At 41.2% G+C, this 26,209-nt stretch overlaps 1 protein-coding gene across 3 annotated transcripts in view; it reads left to right on the plus strand.

Moving 5' to 3' along the window:
• The first annotated feature begins 216 nt into the window (after positions 1–216).
• The window catches only part of TBC1D9B (TBC1 domain family member 9B), a 99,994-nt gene continuing 74,001 nt past the window's right edge, over positions 217–26,209 (plus strand). For 2 of the 3 annotated variants that reach the window (XM_033926984.1, XM_033926985.1), the window contains exons 1-6: positions 217–583; positions 5,936–6,046; positions 14,778–14,896; positions 16,105–16,333; positions 22,562–22,820; positions 25,567–25,774. In XM_033926984.1, coding sequence (XP_033782875.1) covers positions 466–583; positions 5,936–6,046; positions 14,778–14,896; positions 16,105–16,333; positions 22,562–22,820; positions 25,567–25,774 — 1,044 coding nt within the window. In that variant the 5' untranslated portion in view covers positions 217–465. The remainder of the gene's footprint in view (positions 584–5,935; positions 6,047–14,777; positions 14,897–16,104; positions 16,334–22,561; positions 22,821–25,566; positions 25,775–26,209) is intronic. The other variant, XM_033926986.1, reaches the window with a different exon arrangement.

Genomic DNA, 26,209 nt, shown 5'->3' on the forward strand with positions numbered 1-26,209 from the left:
GCAGAGACAGCTGCAGTCCTCCAATTTTGAATGTGTTATTCACTTTTCTTTCACATTTATTTTGAAATGCTTTGACCAACACTGTTTAACGGAAACAGTGACCTTTGTTTACACTAGACCGGAATTGCAAGCCAGAGCATTACCGCCAGGGGTTGGAACCTTGATTCTGTCATCCATATAAGACAGAAAACGTGAACGAATCTTTGCGGCATCATTCCTAGCCTAGCACGAGCCCTCCAAAGCAAGGTCTCGTGCGTCCAGGAAGCGCTCAGTAGCAGAACGTGAAGGACGAGCAGGGCGGGGCGCGGCGTTCGAGCGTGGCTTGGCGCAGCCTGCAGAGGGCGCCGCTCACCTCCGCTTTCCCTCGGCGCGGCTCAGTGGTCTGGCGCTGGAGTGACGGCGAAGGCGGTTCGGGCCGCTGCATCGCATCCCCGGCCGGGCCTGAGCGGCTCACGGGTCCCGGAGATGTGGCTGAGTCCGGAGGAGGTGCTGCTGGCCAACGCGCTATGGGTGACGGAGCGAGCCAATCCCTTCTTCTTGCTGCAGCGCAGGAGGGGCCACGGCAAGGGGGGCGGCCTGAGCGGTGAGAGCGCCCTGGGAGGCAGGGGAGGGAGCCTTGGGGTAGGTAGGTAGGTAGGATGGAGAGGCTGGAGAAGGGGGGGGAGGGGTTAAGGGGGGGGTTCACTCCCCCAGGAGCTCCCTTCCCCCATCTGAAGAAGAGATTATTGGGGTACCATGGAGGGGGGGGGGGGATTGGGATTCAGATAGAGCAGTGGTTCCCAACCCTGTACTGGAGGACCACCAGGCCAGTCATGTTTTCAGGATAGCCCTAATGAATAGGCATGGAGCAGATTTGCATGCTTGGCACCTCCATTATATGCAGATCTCTCTCATGCATATTCATTAGGGCTATCCTGAAAAACCGACTGGCCTAGTGGTCTTCCAGGACAGGGTTGGGAACCACTGAGATAGAGGAAGGGATTTGGAGGATTGAGAAGATGGAATTGAGGAAATACATGGAGAGGGAGGAGGGATAACTACAGTACAGAAGGGAGATCCTAAGAGAATGAGAAGGGGATTACTGTACTGGGGTAGAGGAGCAAGAGAGTTTGGGGGGAGAGATTACTGTCCCATTGTCTCAGGATTTTGCAGCCCAAATGCATAACATTGCATTTCTTAGCATTAAATCTTAGCTGCCAAATTTCAGACCAATCAAGCTTTGATCAGTTCTTCCTGGTGTTATTCACACCATCAGGGGTGTCTAATCTATTGCAGATTTTGGTATCATCGGTAGAGACAAATCTTACCTGACAGCCCTTCAGCAATATTGCTTACAAAAATGTTAAAAAGAACAGGCTCAAGAACTGAACCTTGAAGCATACTGCTGGTAACATCCCCTTTCTCAGAGAGATCTTCATTGACCACTACCCTCTTGTCACTTTCCACTCATCCAGTTCTTAACCCAGTCTGTCACTCAGTTTAATTATTAGACACCTGTGGAACACTGTCAAATGCTTCAAATGCTTTCCTATAATCTAAATACACCACATCTAGCACACTCCCTCTATCCAATTCTCTGGTCACCTAATCAAATAAATTTGTCTGACAAGACCTGCCTCTAGAGAATCCACGTTGCCTTGGATCCTGTAACCCACTGAATTCCAGAAACATCACTATTCTCTGTTTTAAAAGCATTTCCAGAGCAGCAAAAAACATTTGGTTCAACAAACTTTAAATGTTTCTGAATTACTAGAGACTTCTGATAAGGACTTAGCATTACCAGCAACTTTGATTATAACTGTTGCGCTTCCGTTAGATAAAACATGGTTGTTAAGACTTTACTTTAAAAATAGACAAAAAGATTTTCTTGGTTGTAAAGTACAGATGTTTCCTGATATTACAAGGGAGTGTGTGGTGCAGTGGTTGGATCTACAGCCTCAGCACCCTGGGGTTGTGGGTTCAAATCCCGCGCTGCTCCTTGTGACCCTGGGCAAGTCACTTAATCCTCCATAGCCCCAGGTACGTTAGATAGATTGTGAGCCCACCGGGACAGAGAGGGAAAAATGCTTGAGTACCTGATTGTAAAAACCGCTTAGATAACCTTGATAGGCGGTATATAAAATCCTAATAAACTTGAAACTTGTTAAGTCTAGCCCTCTTGTGGAGTTGAAGAAGAAAGCACTTAAACACACAAAATACCATAGTGCTTTGAAAATTAGCCTGTTGGTGTTCTAAGGCAGTATTTCTCAATCAATTTGTCTTTTGATATGTTCACATATGCCATACTAGCACCTGGACTCTGCTCTTAGAAACATAATGGCAGATAAAGGCCAAATGGCCCATCTAGGCTGCCCATCCACAGTAACCATTATCTCTTTCTCTCTCTGAGAGATCCCACATGCCTATCCCAGGCTCTTTTGAATTCAGACACAGTCTCTGTCTCTACCACCTCTTCTGGGAGACTGTATTTCCTTAGATTACTCCGGAGCCTATCACCTTTTAATTTCATCCTATGCCCTCTCATTGCAGAGTTTCCTTTCAAATGAAAGAGACTTGACTCATGAGCATTTACATTACATAGGTATTTAAACGTCTCTTATCATATTTCCCCTCTCCCACCTTTCCTCCAAAGTATACAGATTGAGATTTTTAAGTCTGTCCCCATAGCAGAAGAAATACCAGCGATTGCTTACTTGCAAGAGCTCTTTGCTGAACCCACATGATCTCATTATTGTTTTGTATAATGTATCTTATATTCCACCTTTAACCCTAAAGATTGAAGACAGATTACAAATCAAAAAGCCCATAAGGGAATTAACATCTATTATTTTTAATCTAAAAACAAAAGATTAATAATGTTGATTTAAAAATAACTTTTGAGTGCCTTTCGGAAAAAAAATATAAGATGGTATTTGACAAATTTTGTAAAGGATGGTTTTCCAAATTTTAGCACTGTGATAAGTAAAAGATTGTTCCCAAAACAACTTTAAAAATACTTTTCTCTTTGAACATAACATTAATATAAAATTTATTTACCGGTATATACCGCAATACCTTGCAGATAGTGCGGTTAACAAAATAAGAGGACTGAGTAATTCACAGCAAAATATAAATCATCACTTTTTTATAAAATTTAACAAATAAACTTTCAATAATTTCCTAAAATGCAAATAAGAATTTGAATTATCTAATAATCAGCGAAAGTCAACATCCAACTATCTGCTTGAAATGAAAGTAAACGGCCTTTTACAGTTGCAGTACGCGATACGAGCTTCTAGATCTTGTAAAAGTAAAATGGTCAGCAAGGTAATTAGGTGCCAAACTGTGCGAGACCTTATAGCACAGGAAGCCCTAAATTTAGTGCCTGTTTTACAAAGCCGCGCGGTAACGAAGTCCATAGAGATTTAAAGGGCTTCGGAGCTGTTGTGCAGCTTTGTAAAACAGGCCCTTAATCTTCTTGGGTTAGACCTGTTCATGGGAAATCATTCAGAAAGCATAGAGTGTGGCGCAGTGGTTAAAGCTACACCCTCAGCACCCGGAGGTTGTGGGTTCAAATCCACGCTGCTCCTTATGACCCTGGGCAAGTCACTTAATCCCCCCATTGCCCCAGGTACATTAGATAGATTGTGAGCCCACCGGGACAGACAGAGAAACATGCTTGAGTACCTGAATAAATTCTTGTAAACCGTTCTGAGCTCCCCTGGGTGAACGGTATAGAAAATTTAATAAATAAATAAATAAAATAAAAACTTATGTTAAGACCTTAAAACTATTTGTAGACCATATAAGCTATTAAAAGAAAAAAGACATAAATCTATTTTGAGCCATTGTATTTTGTTTAAAAGGAGAGTTGCTTCATTAAATTTCCCCAAAGCAAAAAGATCCGCCATTGCAATTGTTATGTTTTGTAACAATTGCAATTTCCTGTATAATTTCAGTGAAAGAGAGCAATATAAAGAATTACAGTAGTCCAGGAAGGGAGTTAAAACAGCCTGAGAAATAGTTCTGAAGCTCTGTGCGGCTTAAGGATGATCTTATAGCTCTTAAACAACGTAAATTTAAGAAAGGATTTCTTTCAATGCTCATTTATTTGAAGCTCGAATGATAAGTTTGAATCTAAAATAACGCCCAAAACTCTAGATTTATTTTCTGTTTTAAGTAGCTCGCCTGAAGTTTATTTTATTTATTTATTTATTTATTTAAGACATTTATAGCCCGCATATCAACCATCTATGCAGATAACGATACATAATTAAAACAAAACATTACATACATAATCTAACAAAGCATAGCAGATTATTAAAATAACAGCATACAATAAACAACTTACACATGTGCCTTAAAATAAAAAGCCAAGCAATTACAAGATTACAAAGTAACCAAGGGCTCCTTTTACTAAACTACGATAGTGGTTTTAGCATGTGCTGAATTGCCGTGCGCTCTGGACCTTAACGCCAGCATTGAGCTGGCGTTAGTTCTAACTGTGTAGCGCAGGTTTAGCTTTCCCGAGAACCTTGGTGACATAAGTGAAGAGCAAGGTAAAAACATTGGAAGCCAGATACCAAGGAAGATAGGATATACACATGATTTGTTTGTTTGTTTATTCATTTATATCCCACCCTTACCCAGGGCAGGTTATAAATTTACATACAAAAATAATAACATAATGATGGCAAACTATTGTTGGAATCTTGTGCGGGATTGTCCTGGGAGATCCACTCTCGGAAGTCTTACAAATGGAGCTTCTTGTGTGTCGAATGACTGGAAAGTTTGTATCATAAATTTGTACTTTTGGTATGAAATAAGTAGATTTTCATGTTATATACTTTTCTTTTAATTTTTAATGTTTCTTTCATACTTAAAATATATTAATTTAAACACTACATTAAAATATCCTGATTTTTTTTTAAATGGGCAAGCAGAATGAAGGGTGGTATATGGCACATGTTCTGTATCTCGTACACTAGAGCTGATAGGAGAAAACTGGTGCCATTTTTGGAATCAGCAGGTCATATATACCCAGAAACAGGACTAACATTTGAGGCACCAAAATGAGTGTTGGCCAGTGTTATCATTTTACACTATCAGACTTCTTTCTTCACTTACATGCACTTTGGTCAGCAGGCCTTGCATTGGCAGTCCCGTGGCTGAGGACTTAATTGACTGATCTCCCAAAACCTTGTGAAAATGGACATGTGTGTTTGGCTTTTAAGTGCTGCTGGTCAATAGTGCATGTCTCCTCCTGAGTGATAACTAGATTCACAACTAAAACCCAGTTCTGAGTCTTCCACCTTGTTACTAGATGATATGAGATTTTCAGCATTTATTCATGAATATAAGAACAAGTCAAGATGCTTTTGCCATGGTCAGAAGAATTTGGAATGTTTTGGACAGTAAAAGCAGCCGCTCTTATCACTGTGTTCTTAGACACTGTTCATTTTAGGGCATCATCCTCTTCATACAGAAAATGCAGGAAACCCTTCTGTTTGAGTCCAGAAGTCTACTTGTGGAAAATCACATTTTCTGCCTAATTATAAAACTGCAGGTTATGAAACATGCTTTTTAAACAATTATCTTTACTAATGTAACTTGACTGTATCATGCCTTTGTTACCATATGTATACTTTATTTTTTATTAAAACCAATAAAATCTTTGAACTTAAAAAAACAACCTGCAGGCTATGGTAGAGACACACTAGCGAGAGAGTGAGCCTTCTGAGAATTTACCATGTTCCTGCTTTCCTGCAGACAAAAGTTTCACTGCCATATTGCAAGGCTAGAAACAGATTGGTAGGCCAAGGATGTTTATGATGGAGATCAAATGCTGGATACTTAAATATGCCTAGTTTTGTAATTGTGTACTTCAATAGAACAAATGAATCAAAGAGGCCTAGAGTGGGAGGTCTCAAATCTCTTTTCCTCGCTTCTCTTCCAGGTCTTCTGGTGGGAACTCTGGATGTGGTCTTGGACTCCAGTGCCCGCGTTGCTCCTTACCGAATTCTGCATCAAATACAAGACTCCCAGGTGTATTGGACAGTGGCCTGTGGTGAGTTTAGCATTACAGGGTGGATAGATGTCTCCAAATTGCTTTGTCTAATGTGCCTTCTTTGTAATAGCTCTTTGCTTCCTGCAGAAGCCATTCATTGAATGGAATTCAGTGAAAAGGAATATTCTCTAGCTGCCAGGCAGAATGTTGGAACATGGCTCATCCACCAAGGAGCCTGGAGCACACATTAAATCACTAGAATTGCATCAGTCAAGTACTTGTTTTGATGGATTGCAGTGTTTCTCCTTTCCATCCTTGTTTTACCCATCTTTGAGATTGATGCAATAAAATGCAGGATGTTTGACGCACAGTTTAATGCAGTTTCTGTGCACAATCTTCTGTGCCGCTACTAAAAGGTGTTTTGCACACAAGCAAACTGTGGACCCCACTGACAGCGCACAGCTCATTTAAATCCTGTGGTACTGAAGATATTAGCAATTAAATCCAGATGCAAAAAAATGCACCAAAGACTAAAGGCTGAGCCCAGGGTTTTCTAAGAACATAAGAAATTGCCTCCGCTGAGGCAGACCAGAGGTCCATCTCGCCCAGTGGTCCGCTCTCGCGGCGGCCCATCAGGCCCACTGCCTGAACAGTGGTCTCTGACTAATTTTACCATTTACCTCTAATCCTATCCCTATAACCTTACCTCTACTCTTATCTGTACCCCTCAATCCCTTTGTCCTCCAGGTACCTGTCCAGACCTTCTTTGAAGCCCTGTAGCGTGCTTCTGCTTATCACATCCTCCGGTAGTGTGTTCCATGTATCCACCACCCTCTGGGTGAAAAAGAACTTCCTGGCATTTGTTCTAAACCTTTCCCCTCTCAATTTCACTGAGTGCCCCCTTGTACTTGAGGTTCCCCATAGTTTAAAAAATCTGTCCCTGTCTAATACACTTCTCCCTCCGTATTTGCTGTGATAGGGGATTAACAGAACCACAAATACAGAAAAAACGCAAATAACTTTTTCATATGTTATTCGCTATTTTCTGTTAAAAACCATTGTGAATATGGTGAAACTGCGAATAACATGGTGGGAGACCTGGCCTGTTCCTTAAGGAGAGGCAAAACACAGTGAAGAAAGTGCCGGGAATTGGCGATTTTTTTCTGTAAATGCTTGGAATCAGCGGTTTCTCTATGCAAGCTGATGTAATTTTGGGGGGAGGAGCCAGCAAGCTAAAAACCGTGAATAATCGAAACCGTGAATGCTGAAACCGCGCATACGGAGGGAGAAGTGTACCGGGTCTGAGGAGCAAAAGCTATTTTTCTGGCTGACATTAATGGGAATTTTATGTCTGTGCTTTCCTCCTGTCTACAGGACCTGCAAGATTTTTCTTGATTTGTTGAATCCAATGGGGCAGGGTGTGTGTGAGAAGAGATAAGGGGTAGATGCTGTAGCTATCACTGGCTACACATGCATGCACAGAATAGCATTCTTTAGTCCAGGTGCAAATGTATCGTTTCATACACAAGTGAAAACAGTTTTCCAGCAAGCCTCCTCCCAAGCAATAGCTTCCTGCCAAAAAATGAAAACATACCTTGAATTAAGTTGCTGATAACAGTTTTTTATAATACCAATAATATTTATGAACAGAATAGTAGTCTAATGCATGTGTATACACTTCGCCTCCCGATTTGTGCATTTAAGACTCGCAAGTTTTTAAAAACCCGGAAGCACCCCCGCCTCCCGGACCTCTGTACAGCTTATCTGGTAGTCTAGTGGTGAAGCGGGGTAGCAGTGCTCTTCCTACGCTCCTGCCCCGTGCAGAGCCGTACACAAAAATGACTGCTGTGAGTTCACGTTGTCTCACGACTCTACAGCAGGAACTCACAGCAGCCATTTTTGTGATCGGCTCTGCACAGCGCAGGAGCATAGGAAGAGCACTACTGCCCCGCTTCACCGCTAGACCACCAGATAAGCTGTATAGAGATGAGGGAGGCGGAGGAGAGGTCCGGGAGGCAGGAGGGATGTGGGGGCGGGTCAGAGTCAGCCCTAAAAATTATTCACGGTTTTTTAATATTTGCGGGCTGGCTCTGCCCCTAACCCCCGCGAATATTGAGGGGGAAGTGTATATGTTAATGAATTATTTTCACACAAAATATGCTGCTAATGTAGACCCATGTGTGCCCGTTTCTGGTGAGCTTTCCCATATTTGGGCACATGTTTTGCATGCAGCTAATTTGCATACTGATTATTTATTACATTGGGCACAGTACTGTGCTGTTTTAATGTGTATATTTGACACTGTATCATGGTATTTGTGGTGGTTAGGGGCAGAACATAACCGTGAATAATTTTTTATATGTTATTTGCGGGTTTTTTTGTAACAGCCACCGTTAATTTATTGAAATCGCGAATAACAAGCAGCGATTTTCTCTGTGCACGCTGGGAAGCAGCAATTTTCAGGGTGAAAGCTGGTAAGTGCCAATCTTTTTATCGGCACAGTACTTTACGCATGATGTAATTTGGGAGGGGGAGGAGTCAGCATGTGAAAAAATCACGAATAAGCGAAACCGCGAGTGCTGAAACCACGAATACGGAGGGTGAAGTGTATTAGGATTCAGTTTGCTGGTCTGTGAGTTTGTGTTTCTGCTTATATTTGGTCATTTCACTATTATGTTGTTAACAGAATGATTCTAACTTTTGCCCTTATGTCAAATTGTATCTACTGTACAAGGTTAATGAAAATGGTTTTCTTTATTCATGTGTTAGGAAACTGTGAATTGAGCTTTACTGTATAGTTCTAACACATGGTTACTCCATTGTCCCTTCTGTTTTAGGTCTGAGGGAGCCGGAGAGAGAGCAGAGTCGCTTGTCTGACTTAACCTCTTTGTGTTCTCTCATTTTTATGTTTGCAGAAGGGAGCCTTTGATGTGTGAATGGGCAGTGTGTTATTAGTTGGAGCTTTTGCTTTCAGAGTGTTTGTTTTCTTAGACTTTTGTGGCTGCATGTCATCCTTTATTTATTTTGTTTTCTGAAAGTGAGACCATAACATAACATAACTTTATTTTTCTATACCGCCTTAATCAAAAGAATTCTAGGCAGTTTCCACAAAAGAGAAAAACTGGACAATCGGTGAAATAGAAAATAATAAGAAAAGAAATACAGCCTGTTGTATTAAAGAGACATTAAAAATTTAAAATTAATGGAGTAAAATTAATTATGTTAAAGATAAAAGCACAGATTGAGATAAATTTGTCAAATAATACTGTCTTAATTTCTTTTATAAAAGCGCCATAGAGAGATTGTTGCTTTTTCTTTGACTGTTTTTGAAATTAGTTTGTTTCTGTTTTTGATTTGTAGACACATCACTCCTCCTCCTTCAGGTTTCGGTTTTACTCATATTCATCAATACCCTCTCCTGACTACCCACCCATATGAAATTGAATGATATTGGGGTCCTTTTACTAAGCTTATGCGAGCCTTTCCTGCATGCTAGCCCAAGTCTAGTGTAGTCATCAAAAAGGGCTTTTTATTTTCAATATGCTTCATTAATGGCTGTCTTCTAATGGTAGCATTATTGCGTGGCCATTAAAAAAGGATCACAGGCATGTTCCTGTTTAGGAGGCACTAAGCTTGCACAGAAGTGACTTGCACGCATCATCTGATTAGAGGGGAGGTCATGACTTATAGAGTATATTTCTTTTCTTATAAAGTGTTTGAGAGGAGCCTGGCCTTCTTGTCCTTCTCATCTCTTCTGGCACCAGCAGGAACAGATTCTAAGAATTCAGCAAATTTTAAATGCTGCAAAAGTCTTTTAAATAGCACATGGTGCAGTCTTTCATATTTATGCAAATAATCCGGACTGAATGGTGCGCATAGCAACTCTGGCCTCCGTGATCTTGAGGAAGGGCTCTCTGCATGAAAATGCCTGTACTTCCAAGACTCTTCTCACTGAAGTAATGGCCATGAGAAAAACAGTCTTGAGTGTAAGATCCATCAAGAACGCTTCTTCAAGTGGCTCATAAGGAGCCTGATTGAGGCCTTGCAAAACCATGTTTAAAGTTCCATGATGGAACTGGGTGTTTTACCAGGGACCTGAGCTGTAGGAATTAGCTATGTCCAGATGAGACTCCATGGAAGCTTTATGCTCTCGAGCCCTGAAACAAGAGAGTCCCACCACTTGGACTCTGAGGGACTCCAAAGTAAGTTCCTTGTCAAGGCCAGCCTGGATGAAAGCTAACACTACTGTACCAGTGCTGGAAATTTTCCCATGCCTTAGCATAAGCAGAGATCATAGTAGGCTTTTTGACTCTGAAAAGAGTAGCAATTACTACCTCCGCTTATCCTTTGTGCGTTAACGCTGCATGCTCAAGAGCCATGCTGTAAGAGCAAAGTGATTCGGATCTCTATGACCGCTGGCTCCTGAGAAAGAAAGTGCGGCTGCTCTTGCAGTCTATGACACGCACCTCTCTGAAGATGCACTAGATCTGCATACCCCAGTCTGTGTGTCCAATCTGGTGCCACGAGAATGACTTTTCCAAGATGACGTGCAATCTTGTGGAGTATCCGCCCTATCATGGCCCACGGAGGAAACACGTGCAAGAGCTCATTCTTTGGCCATGACTAGACCAGAGCATCCAGACCTGCGCTTCCAGAGTGGGCTCTCCCATTAATTTTGCTCAAACATAATCAGCTGAATATCATCAGTGTTCTCCCCAGAAATTTTTTCCAGCCGGGTGGCATGAAAAAGTAGCAGGGTGGGGCGGGGCGGGGAAATTTGGTAATGGGGAAAATTAAATGTATACTATTTTTATTAGTTAATTATTATTATTTTCCAATGCTCGATATGACTTCCTTTTTTAAGGTTTGACACTTGTGCCAGAATATTTTTACTAAATTTAAGAAGTATCCAATTCTAGAAATGAATAATTAGATATTCACCCTCTCTCAAATAGTATAGAGGTTTAAAAAAGGGAAATGCGTTAATGAAGTCATTAGGTTCAATCTAGCCATTTATTTCTGCATGAATTTAAACAACTAAAAAAAAAATAGATAAATATAGCTCATCAAGTCATACAAGAAATGGCTGTACAACACCTCTAATAATGTTTTGATCACTAGGTTCCTTCCTGAGGTCTCACTGTGGATATGAAATAGATGCTATCCCCACTTCCAGACCTCTTCCACATAATTTATGGAGAGGTGTTACTGAGCCTTGAAGGGCACCTGTGTGATTGATCTTTATCTGCTTCTTTTTTATTTTGCTATAGTGCAAAGTAAGAGCTAGGGCAAAACAGTATAGGTAAAGATGCAGGTAATAATTAGCAATGTATTAAAAATATTTTATTTTTATTTGCTTATAATGTCATTTGAAAGCTACTTGATGATAATACAACTTTAATTTAATTCTTTATAATGTGTGTCTGTGTGTTGGGGGGACAACACCTACGTCAACAGTAAAGTTAGAATAGAGTCATTAAATCCAGTGGTGTACCTAGTATATATGACAACCAGTGCTAATCATTTTTTTAACAACCCCCTCCTCTATATAAAAAAATATATTTTTAGTAATAATCCATGAGTCACACAATAAGGGTGCATCTAGGAAAAGGCAGCATCTTAAACACTGCAGTGAGCACTAGAACACCAACACACGCATTGTAAAACTAAACAAACCAGATCCTACACAGTCAATTGATCCTGTAGTCGATGCTAACAGAAAGCCATGTCCTTTTCATACACACAGAACACAGATACACTCTCGCCCAATATGGAATAATCACAAATTAAAAATAGAAATATGTAGTCAAAAGTTAAACTGAACCAAGAAACCAGACTCTGCATACAATGCAACACCACAGAAACAGTGACACATGTCCCCTGATACTGTGCAAAATATAAAGACAGTAGATGTAAATTTGAAAAAATCTTCTACATAACAGTCACCACTTTACAAATTAACAAATAGAAATAAAATAATGAGAAATATGAAAATACCATTTTATTGGACTAATCCATTTTTCAATTAGCTTTCAGAGGCCAAATCTTTCTTCAAGACAGTACAGTACAGCTGTTATAGTATCCTGTCCTGACCTGAGGAAAGGGGTTTATTCCCTCTCAAAATTGCCTTATTTCCATTTCCTATTGATAAATTTTAATCAATACAGTTACAATACTACTTGATTCTACGTAAAGCAACAAAAATATTTTTTTCTACCTTTTGTCGTTTCTGCTTTAGTCATCTCTTCACTCTCTTCTTTCTATTCAGCATTTGTCCTCGCTCCCTTCCATGCAACATCTGTCCTCTCTCTTTACCCTTTCCACCCAGCCTCTACCCTCTCTCTACCCCTTCCATCTACTGTCCACCCTTTCTGCCTTTTCCATCCAGTGTCTGCCCTCTCTCTGTTCCATATGGTATCGTCTTTCTTTCTATGTCCCTTCAATAAACTCTATATCCTGTGCCCTTTCTCTCCTTTGTACATGATTTATTTCAGATTCAACCCCTCTCCATTTTTTGTCTCCACCCATATGCTCTGGCATCTCTCTCTTCTCCTTTCCTTCCTTCCCACTCCACCCCATGGTCTGACATCTCTATCTCCTTCCCTTCTCTCCCCCCCCCCCTCTCCAGTATCTGCCTCCTGTCTTTCCTCTTTGGTCTAGGCCTCTCTCTTTCTCTCCGTCTTTCTTCTGTGAGGAGATCATGTTGATCTTGAACACTGAATAATTCTTCCACATTCTCCATATCACTGTACTGTAGTCTGGTCCAGCAGACTGCTTTGGCACTATTACATGGGTAATAGTAAATTCATTATGCATCAGCTTTCTACACAGAATGCCACAAGTCTCTATTTCTTGTGCTGTGCTTACATCTGCCAGCGGCAGAAACTTGTGAGACAGATCCCTTGGCAATACTACACTTCAGAGCCCTTTGACCATCTGGTTCTGTATGGTTGCAGGCTTTAAAGCTCTGTTTACTGGAGGAGACTGTCCAGCATATATAGTTGCATCACTCTTAAGGATCTGATCAGAGATTACATTAGAGAAGGTGGTATTTTTAGGCATGGAAAAACAGGACGTGTTCTCCTCAATCTGCTCAGATGCCTTCAAATGCCCTTTAATATTCGTCTGATCTCGGGCTAAATCTTGCCTCCTGAGCTGATCTTCAAAGGAGAGCGGAGTGAGAGCCATATCGGCAGTGAGATCCGTTTTGGGCCGCATGTTGTGCAGGGCTGGACTAAGGCAAGTTGTAAGCTTCCTTCCATCGCTGACCTATCTTCCATAAGTCAGCAACGGAAGGAAGCTTACAACTCGCTGCTCTTGCTTGCTTCGGGCCTTCCTCGTTGCCGGGTCCTGCCTACTTTTGGAAACAGAAAGTAGGCAGGATCCGGCAGCGAAGAAAGCCCGAAGCAAGCAAGAGCAAGTTGTAAGCTGACCTGCTCCGGGGCATGTGCATGCCGACTTCCCTTCTCTAACTCCCTCAGGACGTGACTTCCGGTTTCGGAGAGAAGCGGCATGCACATGTTAGAGCCCCGGAGCATGGGTTCAAGTCGCTTGCTGGCGTTAAAAACAAAACAAAAAAGTCAGGCTCCTGCGATTCAGGCTGTGCCGAGTCAGCCCGGTAAATCTCCAAGCCGGTGAGAAGGGTTGTTTTTTTTAATGTTGAGCAGAAGGCGGCAGTAGCAGCAGGATTGCAATCGAGATTACAGCTGGGCGCTCATCTAAATTAGCTGGGCGGAGCGCCCGGCTGAAAGGCCCTGGGGAGAACACTGATCATATAAAAAATATTCTCTTAAGCCTAGGAAGGCTGGCTGCCTGCCCTCATGTAAGTAATATCCAAGAAATATCATATTATTAAGCAAAATACATGAAATCCACATTCTAGTGCAAACCCCTCCTTTAAACCTGAGTCTGTTGTAATGAGCAATATGTGTGCTTTGTTTTAAATTCACTTAAAAATTATTCAGTATGTGCAGCTGATATCTGGTCCACAAAGAATTTATTTGTGGTTTCTGAACAATCAAATTAAAATAATATTTAAACTTGAACCAGAGTTAGAAAAGGCCAGGGTGATTTTAAACTTCTATTTTCTTTGATCTTGGTACTTCGTGAGCCTCAGATAGATAGATAGATAGATAAGGAATGACCGTCACTTGTCCCTCTCACCCACACATATTTCTGGTGGTGTGGGTTTTTAAAAGCCCACAGAGCTGCTGGTCTAGTTTCTCAGAGCATAATCCCTCTTTCTTTGTCTTTCCCTTTTTCAGAAAACTTACCCCCCCCTCCTTCCCTCGCTTTACTAAGCTGCGGTAGTTGAGGTTTATACAGCAGCCCAGAGCACTGAATGCTCCAACGCTCATAGAATCGTCGGAGCAGTGTTGGAGCATTAGCGCCCTGAGCCGTGATAGAAACCTCAACCGTAGCTTAGTAAAAGAAGGCCTTAATATGGAATCATTTGGAAAACCTTTGAAATCCAGTGTGGTGAAAATCTTGTTTTTGAAAGTATTGATTGATGGCTTTTCAGTATGGACCAATCCCTATTTAGGCGGTTCTGATCCTGGGTCATGTTTTATGCTAATGGATTTATGAAGCTTTCTCTGAGATCAGATAACAAACTTGCTGCTTTGGGTATTTTTAGGCATCAGCTGTATTTTATTTGAGCAACATTTTTATTGAAACCTTACATCGCCTGAAGCCCTGGAGGAAGAGAGAAGAGCTTAATAAATGCAAACAAACAAATGGAGTAGACTCAGCTTTTTCCTTGCTGTTTCTGATGTTTTTTTCCCTTCCCTAGGTTCTTCGCGGAAAGAGATCACCAGTCATTGGGAGTGGCTGGAGAACAACCTGCTACAAACACTCTCCATTTTTGACAACGAGGAGGACATTACCACTTTTGTCAAAGGCAAGATACATGTAAGGAGCACACCTGTGTAGGCATAAGAATGCAGCAGTGAGAGGTCTCAATGGCTGAAATTATCAAAGCATTCAGGTTTTCTAACAGCCAGGAAAGTGCTAACTGGACAGAAATCTACTCTTATTAAAGGTCAGGCTGTATTGTATACTTGATATTGAAATTTCTTTCTAAATCTAGACCAGTATTGCATTGTGCTAAGAAGTAGAAAATCAGGTTAATACCGCTGTTCTTTTCTCATTTTATTTAAGTTTCTGCATCAGTTAGCAGAATATTTCTAGCCTGAGAAGGATTTGGGGCTGATTCTTCAAAAATAATTTGACTTTGTCTCGTGTAAGTTGAAACAGTTTTAGATACTTTGGGCTAGATTCACTAAGCAAACCGATCATGTACCGATTGGTTTGCAAGCCCTTAGCGACCATATTTCCCTCCTGCAGTATTCACTAACCTATGTAGCTATCTGCTTCCGGTGCATGCATGCAAATGAGGAGAACTGCATGCAAAGTAGGCAGGGACGCGATTCACTAAACTTTTTTTTGATCTGACTGGGCTCGCAAAAAGCGACTGCTCAGGACCAGTCACTGAAGCCCTTTGCGACTGCCCTGCCTTCTGCTGCCCTGCTTTTATAACCTGTCAGCCCCCATCTCCTGCAGCCCCGAACGAGCCTGCCTGCCTGCCCCGATCTCTCCTGCCTGCTCGCTCCAACTCTCTGCCGCCCTTCCCCACAGTGCAAGCCCATGGTTTTAAAGCGGGGCTGCACCAGCTTTAAACCCGCGAGCTCGCACTGAAGGGAAGGAGGAAAGAGGCTGCCGCCACTGCTGCTGCAAAAGTTTAAAGTTAAAGGAAAAAAAAGTTGCGGCTAGGACGGGTCTGCGCATGTGCATGGATTGCGCATGTGCGATCCGTGCAGCAGATGGGGGCGTTCCTCCGATCGCTCCCATCTGCATATTTTAGGTTAGTGAATTTGGTGGACCTGCCTGAATCAGAAACTGATTGTTCCAATTCGGGCAGGTTAGTGAATCTAGCCCTTTAAAAGTTGGGCTTACAAATTATCATCTGGGCTGTCGTGTGTTTTGTTTGAATTCTATCTCCCATGCTGCCCTGCGGCAGAATGGTGTTCCAGCCGCCACAGTTCATTCTGGGACAGATTTGGGGGTCCACTCATACTGCTGCAGTTAGCAAAAATTATTTTCTTCTTCACACTTCACAGGGTATCATAGCAGAGGAGAACAAAAGCCTTCAGCCGAAGGATGAGGAGGATCCTGGCAAGTTCAAGGAGGCTGAACTGAAGATGCGCAAACAGTTTGGGATGCCAGAAGAGGAAAAGCTAGTGAATTATTATTCCTGTAGCTACTGGAAGGGGCGGGTCCCCCGTCAGGGTTGGCTTTACCTAACTGTCAATCATCTCTGCTTCTACTCATTCCTGCTCGGAAAGGAAGGTAAGAAAGCAGCCAGGGGTACTATTTTTAACATGTATCTTAAAGGGGGTTTTTTTTTCTATTTTTCATGCCAACATTTAAGCTTATTATATATACTCGAATATAAGTCCAGTCTCACATTTTTTCCCTCAAAAAATGAGGAAAAATGGTTGACGCAAATATAAGTCGGGCGGCTTAATATTCAAGTGCCCTGCCCTGCCAGGCTCTGCACCCAGCTCCCTCCCTACCAGGCACTGCACACAGCCCCCTTCCCTCCCTCCTTGCCCTGTCCATTGTACCTCCTCTGCCACTGGAATACCTGGTGGAACAGAGGTGTAGCAGGCATGAGCGAGCTTTCTGCGCTCTTGCCCCGCTGCTAACCTGGTCGGTCACTGCCACGAGTTCCGGCTTCAGCCACTGAGCGATACTGAGCCAGGAGTGTGCTTTGGCGCTGCTGCTCGGCACTAAGCAGCTTCCTGAATCCTGTGTATTTTCGCAACCAATGCAACATGTGGGTCAACCTACTGCCCTCAATAATTGTTGCATATTTTTTTAACACTGGCCATCATGGGCTTTTTACAACCTGGATATTCGGTGCTGGGCCATAACTCGATATCTGTGCTTGAAATCCAGCTATAATGCAGCTGGGTAGTGTCAATATTCAGATAAGTGCTTGGATAAAGCTGGGACATCCTTTGTGATGTTCTGACTATCTTGATAGTTACCGTACTCATTTGGTGAACTGAATATTGACCAGGTAACCAGATTTTCTTTACCTAGACTACTCTGGCACTGCTTGGATAATCTGACTGGATTTTCAGCAGCATTTATCTGGGTAAGTTCTGCTGAAAATCTGGGAATAACCTGGTGAGCAAAATTTATCTGCTCTTATCCGGATTTTGCGTCCAAACTTTCCTTTTGACCTGCCAGTTTTTCTGCCTCCTTCAAATCTAGTCCAGCCATCGCAGTAGTGGTCCTTCACCAGATGTCAAAGACCATAGCTCCTCCAAGAGCTGCTCCCTTAATCTGATCACTACATGTTGCCATCTTGCTGTAGCCAAGATTTTTTTTTTTTTCTTTGGGGCTCTGAATATTGCCTACAAAGCAAACTTATCTGGCTATTCTGGGGAGCAGACATCTGGCTCAGGAATCGGCTTCAGGTGTCCCATGTGACAGCATTCAGCTCTACTACTGGTTTCCCTGGTCAGCCCATGTCTGTAGTACTCTGAAAGGCTAATAAATCATGTTTTTATCATCCACCATGTTTCCTGAGGAAATATGTTTCTAAGGAAATACCTCAGCACTCTTGTATTCTTAAATGTTTGGTGTGGTGAGCAGTTAAATGTGGAAATTAGTGAATCTTTCAGGGCAGCCATTATTTGATCATATCCATTCAGAGAACATACCAAGCTTCCTTATCTGTGAACTGAAGTGGCAATTTTACAACAGGGCTCTTTTAAAAAGTTCTCAGAAATGTGTCTACTTTAATAAGAGGAATCCAGGCCAGATTATAAGCAAGAAAGAAACCAAAAAATAAGCAAGCAAAGAGCACCCATGCAAACACTCAAAATTTAAATAAGTGAATCTTTTTTTTTTTTTTTTAATATTTATTCATTTTATTTCTTTCAACAAGTGTACAATATTATTACAAATGATTCACATAACTCACTTGACATTCTTAAACAATTCTTACATATTTTAATTCCCCCCCACCCACCTCCCATCCCTCCCCATATCCACAAAATAATCTATCCAAACATATACATACCTAGACATCTCTCTTCTACATTACAATTAATCTTACATTAACCTATCCCTCCCCCCACCCTTTCTTCCTCAAACTCTTTGTTCATTGTATTATATAAATTAAATGCACAACAAATATAACTCATCATATTACATATATCCCCTAAAATTCCATAGCAATATATTTCCAATATATTTACCCCCTTTCCTTTTCTGTTCATACATATATACCATATTTCTTATATGCATTAATCAGTTAAATCCCCACACCAGTAAGAATCATCAGTAACTTATTATTTGCTGCAGATATTTGGCATTTAGCCCTCATACACATTCCAAAAACCACCGTGTCATAGGACAATGCCACATGACTTTCCATCATTAGGTTAACTTGATCCCAGATTGACAACCAAAATGCCTGAATACATGGACAATAGAATAAAAGATGGTCTAAAGTTCCAACTTCAATTTTACAATGTCAGCATCTATTAGACTTAGAGCAATCTAATTTTTGTAATCTAGTAGGGGTCCAAAATGCTCTATGCAACAAGAAGAACCATGTTTGCCTAATAGATGCCGACATCGTACCTTTAATTCTCCAAGACCAAATACGTGGCCATTGAGATGCATTAATCAATGCTCCAAATATCTCTTAATCCATTTTTAGGTTTCTTATTCAAATAATTAGATATAATTTTATACCACTTTGCGGCCTGGTGTCCCAGAAAATCTGCCTGGAAACATAAGAATTCTAAGCTGTAATGATCATTTAAAGATTTCCATTCAGGGAACCCCACCTGAATAGCCTGCTTCAATTGCAACCACTTATAACTTTGTTTTTTATTCAGACCATATTTATGTTGCAATTGTGAAAAATCAAGCAGCTTACCATTATCAATTACTTCCTTTAAGGATCTTATACCTGCTTTAATCCAATCCTTCCAGACAACCTTAAACCCGCCTATTTGTATCTTGGAGTTTACCCAAATAGATTGTTGTGTCGATTTTAAAATAGAATCAGGAGTTAATTTGTCTATAAGTCTTAATGTTTTCCAAGTATCCATTAATACTCTATTGTCTTTACGTATTCTAGGCATTTTTATACTAAGCAGAAGATCAAGCCTGAGTGGAAATATAAGTGATCTCTCCACCCATAACCATTCTGGTAGTTGTTCCAAAAGCTCTGGGAGGACCCAATACATACCTTGGTGCATGATATAGGCCTGATGATACCTATAAAAATTGGGGAAATTTACCCCACCCTCCTCAATTGGTCTTTGTAGAGACACTAGAGTCACTCTTGCAAATTTACCCAGCCAAATAAATTTAACCAGAATACTATTTAACTTTTTATAGAAAGACCCCTGAAAAAACACTGGTATCATTCCCAATTGATAGCAAACCACAGGCAAAATCATCATTTTAACAGTTTGAACTCTTCCCCACCATGACAAATGCAAAGGATTCCATTGCTCACACAACTCTGTTACTTTTTGTAATAAAAATTTTTCATTTATTCTCATTGTCTCTTCGAGTGTCTTATTCAACCAAATACCTAAGTACTTTATTCCTTCCTCTTTCCAAATAAAAGGAAAAGAATCACGTATACCTTTTGTACAATGCACATTTAAAGGTAAAATCTCTGATTTAGTCCAATTTATTTTGTATCCTGAGAATTTTCCAAATGTATCTATTACTTCAAGTAGACATGGAATTGTTGTTTCCGGATTCCTCAAATGAAGCAAAATATCATCTGCATAAGCGGATACTTTATACTCCACTCCAGCACATGGAATACCCTGTATGTCCTTTGCCTGTCGAATAGCTAACAACAAGGGTTCAAGAACTATATCAAAAAGCAAAGGAGATAATGGACAACCCTGTCTAACTCCCCTCTGCAATTTAAAAGCATCCGAAAAATTATTATTTATATATAAACGAGCAGTTGGGGAGCTATACAGTGCTAAAAGGACCCCTTTAAGAAAAAAAGAGCTTCTAGTTGGCATACTCCATTTGAGTAGTTGCTGCTAATCATTAATCCCTGGCCTGTTTATCACAGTTGCATTGGCAGCACACCTTTAAAAGGTCCTCTGAAAGCCAGCACACATATGCCCTGGCACCAGCTGTTTGTTGCGTTCTTAGCAATAGTGGGCAATCCTTCCTCTCATTTTAGTATCAGCACTATGAGGCTTTAATTGCAACTATCTGAGGATTTATTTTTTTTCTTAGTTTATGTTGCTTCCCAAATCAGCCTCATCTGCACAATGACAACAGGGAGCCAGCCATGCCTGAGGGTTTCTTCGATCCCTGAGCTCATAGTCTCTAAGTTGGCCACTAGGTGGTGTCATTGCACAATGACTAGGATTCCCTCCCCCAGCCAGTAAGGATATTGCTTCTGCTGCATTGCCATCCTAGGCCATCCAATTCAGGAATTAATCTCTACATCTGCTATATAACAGTCCTCAGCAGTGTCGCTGAACTACAAGGCCATTGCTATGCATTCTTTTTTAATTGGGACTCCTGATAAGTATCCAGATACAGCCATTTAACTAATCAGAGCAGCTCATGAACCAGTGAACATATTTGGAACAGAATGGGAAAGCCTCCGTTCTTCCTTAAGTCACCCTCTATTCAGATAACAAGGGAAGAAACTTAACCAAACTTTATGCATATACAAGTATTTCTTCTTATAAATTTTGGAATAAGCCTGAGAGAGAATCACAGTATAAACCAGAGCTTATTCCAGCTGTTTTCACATGCTCATATTTCCATCATCTGTCTCCCGCTAAGTGTGTCCCAATACCTTCGTGAAACAACTAAAAAATAACCTTTTTGTGATTCAGTTTCCAGTTCTGCAACTTTCTCTAATGGTCAGTGAAATGCATATGAGAACACTTGCTGTATTGTGTCTGTAGTTTAACAGCATAAAGCTCAAAACTTGTAGTGCAGGACTTATCTGCAAGAGCCAAGGATCCCTATTCAACAAGGTAATGATAACAGTTTATATACCGCAGGACCATGAAGTTCTATGCGGTTTACCATGATTAAAAATGCTACAAATTGAGTAGAATTAACAAAGTTAGAAATTAGTGACTAATGGTTCTTTTTTTTTTTTTCCAATTCTTTATTCATTTTTATATATTCATACAAATCACTTGTATAACTCATACAGAAAATCCTATATTATCCCCCCTCCCCACATTCCACACATATTAACACTTTATTTGAATCTTATATATTATACCCTCCCAATCCTATATCATATTATTCTTTCTATTAAAAGGTGTCTAATCATTCGAATATACAATCAATGGCCCCCAAATTTTTTTAAACTTATTATAATTTCCTTTTTGTATAGCAAGAACTCGTTCCATTTTATATATATAACATATAGAATTCCACCAAAATGTGTAGTTAAGTCTTGTATGATCTTTCCAGTTTCTAGTTATATTCTGAATGGCAACCCCTGTCATAATCATTAGCAATTTATTACTTGCTGAAATTTGGCTCTTTGCTCTTATCAATGTTCCAAACAAAATTGTATCATAGGACAGAGCAACTGGATTTTCTAATAAAGAATTAATTTGAGACCAAATTGACTTCCAAAAGGCATTAATACAAGGACAAAAAAAAATTAGATGGTCCAAAGTCCCTGCTTCTAGATTACAGTGCCAACATTTATTAGATTTAGAGCTATCAAACTTTTGTAAACGAACTGGGGTCAGAAAAGCTCTGTGCAACAAAAAGAACCAAGTCTGTCTCATAGATGCCGACACTGTACATCTAATTCTCCAAGACCAAATTCGTGGCTATTGAGATGCAGAAATTTGATGCTTAATCTCAATGCTCCAAATGTCTCTTAGACCCGTTTTTTTGTTTTTTATTTAAATAACCATATATCAATTTATACCACTGAGCGGCTTGGTGACCCAAGAAATCTGCCTGAAAACATAGGAATTCCAAACTATATTGATTATTAAGATCTTTCTATTCAGGGAACCCCTCCTGAATAGCCTGCTTCAGTTGCAACAGTGACTAATGGTTCTCGAGATCAATTGTTGTGGGAAAGATTGTGCAGATCAGCTACCTAAGTACTTCAGGAACAGATATGCTTTTAGATATCTCTTAAATTCCCCATAGTTATTAGCATGCTTAAGTAACTGTTCTAGATCTTGCTTGATAAGGTACTGTGTTTTCGGAATCCTTTTTCAGGAGCCGTCATCAATGACTACAGTTTTATCAGCATCTCTACACTACAGAAGTTGTCTGCATCCACTATGTCTTAGTGAACAGAGACGCCGAGAACCTCTGCAGTGTGCAGGGATGCTGATAAACATGCAGTTTTCTAGCATTGCAAAAATGTGTTGAATGTCTCTAGTTCAAATCCTTGCTAAGCACCTGGGAGTCCTTGAGCTTCTGTAGGAGATTGGAACATCCCCTCCCCTGTCAACTGGTTTCTGTGTAATGGTTGTATTTTTTGTGATCCCCCACCCCACCTTGCAGTGACTCTAATTGTGCAATGGCTGGATGTGACACAGCTGGAGAAGAATGCTACATTGCTATTCCCAGAATGTATCAAGGTGAGCACCCGGGACAGTGAGCTGTACTTCTCCATGTTCCTGAATATCAATGAGACTTTTAAACTGATGGAACAATTGGCTAACATCGCTATGCGGCAACTACTTGATAATGAGGGCTTTCTAGAAGACAAGTTGCTCCCCAAACCCAGCCGACCCCTCAAGAACATCTCTGCACTCAAAAGGTATGTTTTCCTTGTTACAGCCCACTAGAGGGTGATAGGACTGACTGCTACTTTCTGTGATCTCATATTCCCTCGCACCATCCTCAAAGTCCTGCTGCTCTGAAGTCAAGTGGGTGACTCCTTTTTCACTCATCAAGCTTCTCTTATTTTTGTCTCCATAACTTAGTGAAGATTTTGTTTTCTCCTTTCCAGTCCATGATTATGTCTCACCTTAATCAACCCCTCCCAACTCGCTCATATTTTTTCCAAATGCAGGAGCAAGAATCATTTTGCTATTCCAAAATCTGTTTCTGACTCTGATTCATCAATCTGCATTAAATGCAAATTGCTTTTCTTTTTCAAAGTCCTGCTTACGTTTTTGCCCTCTTCTCTTATAGCTCTTGTATTGTACCTTGAAGTCATTTCTACTTGGTTGTCTTCACTTCCTCTCATCTCTGAGCTCTTTTTGAATCTGCCCAATTAAACTTCACTTTGTAATGCTCTGAATCTCTCCTCTCTCTATCTTTGAGTGTTGTCTGAAGATAATTCTTCTTTAGAGAGACATGCCAGTAGTCTCTATCATCCAATCATCATCTTTATCTGTGCAGTGAATACTACCTTCATATTCCTTCTGTCTCTCCATTTCCACTAAGATATAAACTGCAGAGATCTGCCTAGTTCAGGGGTTTCTAAGTCCCTCCTTGAGGGCCGCAATCCAGTCGGATTTTCAGGATTTCCCCAATGAATATGCATGAGATCTATGTGCACGCACTGCTTTCAATGCATATTCATTGGGGAAATCCTGAAAACCCGACTGGATTGCGGCCCTCGAGGGACTTTGAGTTCCCTGGCCTAGTTATTGTACTTGTGATTTGGATTTTAGATTTAATTACTCACCTTTCTAAATTCTAGATCGGGGTGATTTACAGTCAGGTAAAGTTCTTATACGGTACTATGTGCATCGATTATATTGCTAATTAAACATATGATGCAGATTTATTATGCAAGAGTGACCTTAGACTAAAACCCTCCTTCTCAGCTCTAAAAGAAACTTTCTCATTCTTAAGTGAAGAAGTTCTTTAGCAAGTTCATGTGGAGTGCAGTTGTAGCCTAATTGTTAGAGCACTGGGCTTGACAAGATACCCAGTTCAAATCCCACTACTGCTCCTTATGATCTTGAATCAGTCATTTAGGGCTCCTTTTACTAAGCTGCGATAGCGTTTTTAGCGCACGCAGGATTTTATCGCACGCTAAACCCGCGCTATGCGGCTAGAACTAACAGCAGCTCAATGCTGGTGTTAAGGTCTAGCGCGCGTGGCAATTCAGCACGTGCTAAAACCGCTATCACAGCTTAGTAAAAATCTTCAGTTACAAAGATTAGATTGTGAGGCCTTTAGGGACAGAGAAATATCTAAAGTGCCTGAATGTAACTCACCTTGAGCTATTACTGAAAAAGATGCAAGAAAACCTAAATAAATATTATTATTTTTTTTTTAAAATAACAGCTTTTATTGAGATACACCTCAAACATAACATAAACATATAGAATACAGCAGCAAGAAAATAAAGTGCAAGCAACCACACTCCAAATAACACCCAAAGTGTAGTCAAGAACAAATACAAATGTAATCCCCCCAATCTAACAATAACAAACTACAAAACCCTCCAAAACGCAGTCAAATTCCCCCCCCACCCACCCCCCAGGGACAAAACACAATTCCCACAACACCCAATTAGGTCGAGAAGCATCCAAAACCTGAAAAAAACCCAAAAAATGGAATAGGGATATAAATAAAGGTTCCCCCTAGTCTCCGCCATCCCAGTCCAGCCCCATGGTCAACTCAGTGCCCCAATCCACCCCTGCCACTGATCCCCACAGAAGCCCGAAATCTGCGCCAAATATGAGCATAGCCATGGAGTTTACCATGGCGTAGGGCTGTTAAGTGGTAAAGAAGTTGCCAAGTAAGCAAGCGATGCTCCACCATGGCCCACGTGGGGGGGGAGCACCTGGTTCCAAAGGGAAGCAATAGCTAATCTAGCAGCAGTGAAGGCCAACTTACAAAACATAGAATCACCCCAAGCTAAATCCAATTGATGCCAGAACAATCCACCAGAATGGGGATATCCAGGATCCGAGACACCCGAGAAAAAATCCCAATCCAGAACCCAGACACCCGCCCACACTGTCACCTCATATGGAAATAGGTACCCACCTCCCCACAGCCCCTCCAACAAAGAGCACTTGCACCTCCCTGCCAACAAGCCACCACCTGAGGGGTATAATACCAACGAAAGAGAACCTTGTATCCATTTTCGATCAACAAGGCCGCTATACCCGCCGAAGAAATCTCTGACCAGATATCCCCCAGGTGTCCCAGGATATATCAGAGCCCCAATCACCCTTCCATGCCCTCATGTAGGAATGTGGGGTCCCCCGACAATTGAGGCATCTATATATAGCAGAGAGAGCTCCCTTCCTGAGCACCGGTCCTAACAAAAGCTCAAAGGGAGTCTTACCCCACCCTCAGATCCCTCAAAAGACCCGAGAATAAATATTATTTTGACTGTCCTTGTACATAGTAATTTTAGGATTCTGTAGCCAGTGATGTCAAAGTTTTGATGATTTCCTTTGTGTTGCACAGGGTTACTTACTGAAATGGAATTGAGACTTTAAAGTTGTGTCTCTTGCCCTTCATTTTTTTTCTTCTCATTTGTGCCTTTTAATCTCCTCCTCCTTTCTTTTGTGCCTTATTTTGAAAATGATCAGAGACTTGGATGCTCGAGCCAAGAATGAGCATTACCGAGCGACCTTCCGACTGCCAAAAGATGAACGTCTGGATGGACACACTGACTGCACACTGTGGACCCCATTTGCCAAGATACACATCCCAGGACAGATGTTTGTTTCTAATAATTACATCTGCTTTGCCAGCAAAGAGGAAGATGCCTGTCATCTGATTATCCCTCTTCGGGAGGTGAGGACCTCTTCAGTTCCAGAGTTGAGAATCAGGGAGTGGAAAACTGATAAGCAATTCCAAATCCTACTCCTGAAGGCACCCCAGTCAGTCAGGTTTTCAGGCTGTCCACAGTGAATATTCATGAGAAATGCTTTGCATGCACTGTCTCCACTACATATGTACATATCCTCTGTCATGAACATTCACTGTGGACAGCCTGAAAACCTGATTGACTTGAATGCCTCCAAGACCAAGTTTGGGAACCACTAGTGTAGTTAAATAGAGAAAAGACAGAGGGTCCAAGTAGTTGACTACACTTCCCCCTCCCCATTCGCACTTGCGATTTCACATAATCACGATTTTTTTCTGGGGAGGGGGAAAATTTAAAAACTCATATTTTTTACCTCCCTGCCGCCTTCCCGGCCTTACCTGGTGGTCTAGCAGGCTTTCGGG

Source organism: Geotrypetes seraphini, chromosome 18 (assembly GCF_902459505.1).
Source record: "Geotrypetes seraphini chromosome 18, aGeoSer1.1, whole genome shotgun sequence".
Classification (NCBI taxonomy): Eukaryota; Metazoa; Chordata; class Amphibia; order Gymnophiona; family Dermophiidae; genus Geotrypetes; species Geotrypetes seraphini.